Raw genomic sequence first — 8424 nt, 5'->3', positions numbered from 1 at the left:
CCCCCAGACTCTCCAACATTTGTGATTTTCTGTTTTGTTTTGTTTTTTTCATTCCAGCAGCGCCAGGGTGAGATGGCATCTCATTGTGCTTTGATTTGTATTTCTCTAATGGCTAGTGATCGAGAGCATTCCCTCATGATAGCCACTTGAATGTCTTTTTTGGTGAAGTATCTGTTGATTTCCATTGCTCATTTTTTAATTGGATTATTTGTCTTTTTCTTGTAGAGGTGTTAGATTTTCCTGTAGACTTTACAGATTAAACTTTTGTCGGATTTGTCACAGCCAAAATTTTTTTTCCCAGTCTGTAGGTTCTCTTTTTACTCTTTTGGTGAAGTCTTTTGATGAGCGTGTTTAATTTTCAGAAGATCCCAGTTATCTAGCTTATCTTCTGGAGTTTGTGTGATGTTAGTTGTGGATTGCATCCTGTTAATACCGTGTATTAGGGCCTGTAGTGTTGATCCTATTTTTTCTGCTATAATCTTTATGAAGTTTTGTCTTACATTTAGGTCTTTGATCCATTTGGGATTAGTTTTTGTGTATAGCGTGAGGTATGGGCTCTGTTTCATTTTTTTGCAGATGGACATCCAGTTTTGCCAGCACCATGTGTTAAAAAGACTGTCTTTTCCCCATTTGATGGACTTTGGGCCCTTGTCGAAGATCAGGTGACCATAGATGGATGGATTTACATCTGTGTTCTCAATTCTGTTCCATTGGTCAATGTTTCTGTTGTTGTTCCAATACCAGGCTGTTTTGACTACTGCAGCTGTATAGTAGGTTCTGAGGTCAGATAGTGTGAGTCCTCCTACCTTATTCTTCTTCAGCAGTGCTTTACTTATCTGGGTCCTCTTCCCTTTCCATATAAAATTAATGACCAGTTTAAGAGAAAACAGTTTTCCATTAACAAGCAGATTTCACTGTGTACTGACTTCAACTTTTTGTGCACATTCGTCTAAGCAACGGCATTCTTTGCCTGTGTATTGAATGGCCACATCTACTGGGATCATAGATACCATTTACTGAGCATCTGGTATATATCAGGCCTTGTGTCAGGCATTTTACACACCTTCCTAATCTCCATCAGAACGATCTGATACCCTGCCCAAGCATGCCCACATGGTTAGAGGCAAAGTGAGATTAGAATCCTCGTTGGCCCCTTTTAGACGAGTCCCAGTGCTCCTGAAGCCAGACCCCATACCCCAAAGGAAAAGCAGAAGTGTAGCAGATGAATCCTCCCCTTCTGAAGCCATTTCAGCTATAATTTTAAGTGCTGAGCTGCAGGTTCGGGAGTGGGGCAGGAGTCAGGGGGCAGCTGCAGGGCTCTGAATAAATTGAGCCCCTGCTTCCTGGTCCCAAGGGGTACTTCCTGCTGCAGCATCCACCTTGTACCCTCATCATTGTATCTAAATCAGTCTGTCATTCTCTGCCACCCCCCCCAAAAAAAAATCCCATGAACACTGGCGCTCTGCCAGTGTTTGGTATAAAGAGCCCTCTCTGCCCATTCCTTGGGGCAGATCCACCTGAGGTACACAGGGCTCCTCACCTCCTGAGGTCTGAGCCCTCTGACTTTTTTCCTTCCTTGTTTACTTCCTTAGAATCCACTCTCTGGCTTTTATTTTTGCACTGAAAAGGCCGTTCAGTTGCAGTTCCAATAAGATTCCTTGACCTCCGGCTGCCTGCTGGAGACTCTGGCTGGGAAAGGGAGTGACTTGGGAGCTTGCTCATTTTGCCCTCATCTTTCTCTGCAGGTGTCTGTGATTCTCTGGGGGAGCTGCTGCACAAGTGGAAATGCTCTCAGTGGTGGAGAACGGACTGGACCCCCGGGCTGCCATCCCGGTAGGCAAGCAAGGGAGGGTCAGGATGGGAAAGGAGAGAACGCCATTTCATCAGCTTTTCTTACTTTTAAATGAATGGGCAGTATCCAACAAGAGGTCTCGGGGTAAGAAAAGCTATAGCAGAAGTAGGGCCTGAGGAGATCCTGCCCTTTCTGGATCATCTTATTGGTGATAAAACGGGACTTCACCAAGAATGGATTTCAGATAGGTTGCCTGTGTGGTTGCACATGTATTTGCCAATAGGCAAAGAGTCCCATCCCCTGGGATATTTTCCTAAAGGCCTATGTTAAGTTTGGCACTGCCTAGGTCATCAAGAAGAAGCTGGTGGGATCAGTGAAGGCATTGCAGAAACAGTACGTGTCCTCAGACACGGAGGTCACCAGTGAAGACGGAGATGCCACCACCATGCGCAGTGCCCTGGAGGCTGTGTTTCTCCATGGCCTGCACGCCAAGCACATCCGAGCTGAGGCTGGAGGAAAGAGGAAGAAAAGTGCCTACCAGAAGCCTCTGCCTCGGCCTGTCTTCTGGCCCCTCCTGAAAGCTGGTACCCACAAGTGAGCTCAGCCTGGAGAGGCTTTGCTTTGGGGAGGAGTTTCTGAGTGTGGGACACTTGGCTCTTCCTCTTCAGCTGTGAGGAAAACTTACAGAGCCTATGTTCTAGTGTAGAGATAGTGGATGGAGACTGTTGAAGGGTTTCTCCTTGAACCAGGCTTCCCATCAGTGTACTATTAGGTTTTGAGCCCCTCAGCCCTCATAGGATGATCTGGGGCTGCTTTGCACCCCAGCACTGGCCTCCTCTAGCAGGAACAGTGTCTCCCGTTTACTTGAAGGTGCCACAGAAACATTTTGTATGTTTGTCATAATGTTAAAACTTTGGGAAACACTGCATTAGACGAGGGCTGGCAGGCTAGGGCTCATACGTCAAATCTGGTCCACCACCTATTTTTGTAAAAAAAGTTTTATTGGAACACAGCCACATCCATTCATATACATACTGTCCATGACTGTTTTTCCCCAACTGTGGCAGTGTTGAGTAGTTCAACAGAGGCTGTATGGCCCACAAACCCAAGAATATTTACTATCTGGCCCTTTATAAAAAAAACTTTGCCAACCCTGCCTTAGAATGTTTGAACATCTATGTGCTAAATGTTACATGTGTAGCTAAGGATAGAATTTTTGAAGGAGAAGAATCCAGGTAGAACATGTGAATATTCACCCAGGAGACATTTGCCTTTTTGGCCCTGCCCAGAAAGTATCTAGCCCTGAGCCTGTAATCAAAAACCAAACCCGTTGCTGTTCAGTCAATTCTGAATCATTGCGACCCAGTACGACAGAGCAGAACTGCCCTGTAGGGTTTCCAAGGAGCAGCTGGTGGATTCAAACTGCTGACCTTTTGGTTAGCAGCTGAGCTGTTAACCACTGCGCCACCAGGGCTACCCACTGTGCCACAGGGCCGCACTGTGCCTCTAAGTGCTATTAAATGCTACCTTCAGGCTCGAAGTGCCTTTTCTGTCTCTGACCTTCCCCTCCATGCCTTACTACCACTGTCCTATCTCAGGTTCTTATCTTGCTCCTGGCTGACCACTGGCTTTCTAATTGTCCCTCTTATCTCATTCTGTCTTCCATTAGGTCAGCCAGCAGGCCAACATTTACTGAGCTTAAGCAACTAGGAGCTCAGTTATTGAGCCCAGTAGAGTGTAGCCCGCCTTCAGTACAGTGTGGTCTGCCCGCCCACAGAGGAGACATGCACAGAGGGCTAGGGTAGCTCACAGGAGGGGCATTTACCTCAAACCGAGGGACTCAGGAACTGAGTTTGGTAGGCTTGGGGTCTTATCTTTCTATTCAGAGAATTCCACCCTGAAATCTGCACAGTTATGGCCAAGTCAAACTTTCCTGCACAAAAGCCTGTAGCCCATAGGCTCCCAAATGCCGTCCTGGGGCAGCTGCCAGTCCCCTCGAGTCTGATTCATTAGGTTAGGTGCTCAGAATCTGTAACCTGATCAAGTTCCCTATGTGAATCTGATGCACAGCCTGTTGTGGGAGCCACTGCCCCACTTTGTCTCATCACTTTGATACTCAAGACCCTTTACTACCTGGCTTTGCAACCGAATTCCCTCCACACGTTATAATCCGAGTGCTTACCACTCCTGTTATAGGTCTGTTGCTTTCCTACCCTTCTATGCCTTTTTTCTGTCAGTCTCTTGTGCCTAGAAGATTCTCCTTTCATCTTTTTCTCTTGAAATCTCTCAGGGCTGCCTTTTCTCTGGCATTTTACTCTCTCTAACCATGAAATGATACCAAAAACAGGGCTTGACTCACATGTGCCCTTGAAAAGCAGTTAATTGCTGAAGGCAGAGACCATGTCTTTCCCCTGTATCTGCACAGCTCCAAGGAGTTTGCACTTTGCTCAGCAAACAGGTCTTAAATGAGCAGATCGATGCCCGGGGCCCAAGGGGCAGTTGTAATAAACATAGAAATTCATGACACCAACCTGGAAACCTCGGGGGTTATAGATTAGATATTTTTGAGTTCCCCTTAAAACACTATTATCCAGAATTTGTCATGCCTATGTAACCGTCACGGTATAGCGGTTAAGTGGTATGGCTGCTAACCTAAAGGCCAGCAGCTCAAATCCACCAGGCGCTCCTTGGAAACTCTATGGCACAGTTCTACTCTGTCCTATAGGGTCGCTATGAGTCAGAATCGACTCGACGGCAGTGGGTTTTTTATGTATATTTACAATGATTATATTCATTCTTGCTAACTCGTGGATAAAATGACATCTCAGTGATTTGAGGTAGTTACTTGAAACGAGTCTGTTTTCCCCCTTCCCAGACACATCATTAGACAATTAGAGCACCTGGTCTTCGTCAACATGAATGTGGGCCGCTGCCAGGCATGGCTCCAACTTACCCTCAATGATGGACTGATGGAGTGCTACCTGAAATTGCTCCTCCAGGACCAGGCCCAGCTGTTTGAGTACTATCAGCCCACAACCCTGCTTGGAGATACCAAGGAAGGCGAGTTTCTCCTTAGCTTCCTGCAGGGACTAAGGTCTTTGTCCTTTGAGCTCTCCTAAAAGTCTGCCATCTTAAACGAGTGGACACCCACCCCACTAGCCCTCTCTAGGCTTTGCCCACTCTCTGAGCTCAACCCTTTCACTACCTCGGGTGCAGAACTACAGCCGAAGGAGTCCCTGGATTCAGTTCCCCATTCCTTGGGCACAGAGGACATCAAAGTCCAGTACTCAGACCATAAGATTCAGCAGAAGAGGAAGCTCACTGCCTCCTCCCTCAGCCTGGACACGGCCAGTTCATTCCAGCTGTCCTGCACCCTGAACTCCGATAGCTGCCTTCTTCAAGAAAATGGCTCCAAGAGCCCAGACTGTTCTGAGGAGCCCATATCTACGACTCAGACCTTTGGACGGCAAATGCTGATGATTGAGATCAGTCTCTGCAAGAGTGACTACCCCCCTCCCTCCCTCCCTCTTTCCCTCCTTCCTTGCTTTCAAATTGGATTTGTGATTGTCTGTCGCTGAGCACTGAACTCTATTAGGGTATAAAGCCAGACAAAGGAGACATCATTCCTCTTCTTCAGGGACTGGAGAAGCTGGGGGTTGTAACTTGAAACAACATGGAAGCAGTGTGAAGAAGGGACATAGGGCTCAGAGCAGATTCAAGGTCCAGCTCTGACCCTGGATAGCACGTTACTTTGTCTTACTTAGTCTCTCTGAGGCTCAGTGTGAAATATTTCAGTGTAAAAAGTTTTCATCTAGAAGGGAGGAAGCTAACAGTTCAGGCTGATATCTACAACTTCCAAAAAATACAGTGAAGCATAATGCCTAAGAGTGTGATGTAGTGACACAGAAGATATAGAGAACACGAAACTTGAGTGGCCCGTGGAGGAGGTGGTAGACAACTGGGGAGAAGCAAGTGTGTGGAGGAGTGTATGGTGCAGACTAACCAGAGGGGGAGAGCCTGGGAAGGAGCCTTCTTCATACAGCCTTTTTTTTTCATTGATTTTTTTTTCGAATAATCCATTTTTATGGTTAAAGAAAAAAAAAAAAAAAAAACAGTAGCCCTGGTGGTACAGTGGTTAAGTGTTTGGCTGCTAACTGAAAGGTCGGCAGTTTGAACCCACAAGCCACTCCACAGGAGAAAGATGTGGCAGTGTGCTTCCGTAAAGATTTACAGCCTTGGAAACCCTATGGGGCAGTTCTACCCTGTCCTGTAGTGTCGCTATGAGCTGGAATAGACTTGACGGCAACAGGTTTGGTTTTGGTTTTTTGTCCAGTCCTGCTGCTCCTACCTTGGTTCAGGTCCTTACAAGTTCCCATCTGGTGTGAGAATAATACTGGATTGGACTTGGTTTCAATCCCTGTCCCACCATGTACAGGCCTAGTAATGTCAGGCAAATTGCAGACCCTAAGGTTCTGTATCTTCATCTGTAAAATGGAGATACCCTTATAGGGCTGTTTGAGAATCAAATCAGATGACTGTTAATGAGTTGAATACATAAGAATGTCTCATAGGCCCCATAAAGGACCTATAAAGCAGTGGAGCATTGGTATGCAGTTTTCATTTGTCACTTGGGGGAATTTAGATCTGATATATTGGGGAGAAGCGTCTCTTTCTCCAGAAATGCCTGGACCCATGGCGTGACTTAGGCTGTCTTACCTGTCTTAGTCCTTTGTGTGTCTCTGCCTCCTCCCACAGACCAGCCAGCCTTCTCTTGGTCACGTGCCTTACCTTCATTTTTCATGAGTCTTGTGATTGGAAAATTCCAGCTTAAGGTCGTTGAATCAGTGACCATCCACCCTGTGTGGGAAATGTTGTCCTGGCTATTACAGGGAAACTCGGAAAGAATATCAGGATATATAGATGAACAGTGGACAGTGGTGTGAGGAATTAGCAAACACTAAACACCCAGGTACATAAACGCACATCCAGCACCATCCTTCTTATTTCTATTTTTTTGGCTTTACAAAGAGAAATTTATTCCCTCACAGTCTAGGATGCTAGACGTCTGAATTCAGGATGCCAGCTCCAGAGGAAGGCTTGCTTTCTCTGCTGGCTCTGGGGGAAGGTCTTTGTCATCAATCTTCCCCAGTCTAGGACTTTCTCTGTGCAAGAACCCCTGGGTCCAATGGACAGGCTCTGCGTCCAGCGCTGCTTTTGTGGTAGTGTAAGGTCCCCGTGTCTATCCGCTCACTTCTTTCTTTTATATTTCAAAAGAGATTCCTCAACCAAGATGGCGGAATAGACAGAGGCTTCCTTCCAGCCCTCTTTACAACAAAGACCAAAAAAACAAGTGAAAGGAGTATATTTGGGACAAGCTGGGAGCCCTGAGCATCAAAGGCAAGCTTAGACAATGAACTGAGGGGCAGGGGAAGGAAGAGGCCGTTCAGAAGCGGAGAGGAGTTACTGGACCTGAATGGCAGGGAGCCCTCAGGCACCATTCCCGGAGCAGCTGTGGTGGCGGCGGGCTGGTCCTAGCGCTCGGCCGCAGTTCCCTCAGGGAGGAGCAGCAGCCACACAGCCCACTCACACCTCCGGGACCGCTCTCGGCAAAAGCTAAGTACTTGCATATATTTTACCATTACCCACCCCCCCCCCAACCCAGCTTCAGGAGCTGAATCCCTAGGCCTGAGGTAGACCCTGGTGAGCGCCTGGAGGGTCCTCCCAGCCTTGGGGAAGGAAAAAATTTCCAACTGGGGGGAAAAGATAATTTGCTAGCTCCGTTAACTGGGGGAGCTCAGGACAGAAGCGGCTCCTGCCCAGGCACAAACCGTCCGTGGACCTTGAGCACCTTTCCCTTCCGCATGGACCTGTGTGGGCCTATTTTGGGAGAATAGGCCCTTGTTGGCAAACTCCAACCATTTCAGCGGTGTGGTGGAGAGGTGGCTGTTTGACGTTTGACATTGCTTTGCCTATTAAACAAGGTCCTCACCTACCTACAACAGGGACCTATGGACTGGTGGCTCCACTCAGGTCACCCAGCCACCCGCGACAGGGGTCCAAAGGTAACTGGTACCTCCCAGTCCTTACGACCAAAAACTTTGGGTGCCCATGGTCCCTCTGCAGAACCCACCGACCAGCACGCTCTAGGGAACAGAGACAGGTTTTCCTCAGAGACACTTGGTGGTCGGTTCTCAGCCCCCCTGCCTTGTTCAGAGTGTGACCCCCTGCTGCGGTCAGATACCGGTATATATGCCAATCTCCCCTGCCCCTCTTAGACTGTAGGACAGAGCCTGTACCACACACTCGATATCAGCTACCTGGGCACCTGAGCTGAATTCATACAAGAAAACTGAATGGACTCCTAGACTGATATACCTGATAACAGCTCTAGTCAGCTGGGGACAGGACACCAGAGCCCCAAAGGTGAAAATAATCAAGCTAGCTCACTCAAGCAACCCACAGGGGTATACCAAAACAAAACAAAGCAAGTAGCTACGACACAGTAAGCAAGCATAAACTAATACAATAACTAGATAACTGGGAGCTCCTAAAAATCAAACACCTATGCTCATCCAAAGACTTCACCAAAAGAGTAAAAAGACTACCTACAGACTGGGAAAAAGTTTTTAGCT

The 8424-nt window shown here is 47.4% G+C and overlaps 1 protein-coding gene across 1 annotated transcript; it reads left to right on the top strand.

Annotated features, from left to right (window-relative positions):
* Positions 1 to 1715: 1715 nt before the first annotated feature.
* On the top strand, positions 1716 to 2555 carry LOC135228035 (pleckstrin homology domain-containing family M member 1-like). Its single transcript, XM_064270387.1, has 2 exons — positions 1716 to 1833; positions 2139 to 2555. The coding sequence occupies exons 1-2, from the start codon at positions 1786 to 1788 to the stop codon at positions 2388 to 2390; spliced, it is 300 nt and encodes a 99-aa protein (XP_064126457.1). The 5' UTR covers positions 1716 to 1785; the 3' UTR covers positions 2391 to 2555.
* The last annotated feature ends 5869 nt before the right edge of the window (positions 2556 to 8424 follow it).

Source organism: Loxodonta africana, chromosome 18 (genome assembly GCF_030014295.1).
Source record: "Loxodonta africana isolate mLoxAfr1 chromosome 18, mLoxAfr1.hap2, whole genome shotgun sequence".
Lineage (NCBI taxonomy): Eukaryota > Metazoa > Chordata > Mammalia > Proboscidea > Elephantidae > Loxodonta > Loxodonta africana.
The sequence above is the reverse complement of the archived record's forward strand: the minus strand, read 5'-3'. Positions and strand labels throughout refer to the sequence as shown.

Excerpts from the sequence above, each read along its gene's own strand:
- LOC135228035 (XM_064270387.1), top strand. The coding sequence starts at position 1,786 with ATGCTCTCAGTGGTGGAGAACGGACTGGACCCCCGGGCTGCCATCCCG. Across the intron at positions 1,834-2,138 it reads ACCCCCGGGCTGCCATCCCG|GTCATCAAGAAGAAGCTGGT; the intron begins GTAGGCAAGCAA and ends GGCACTGCCTAG.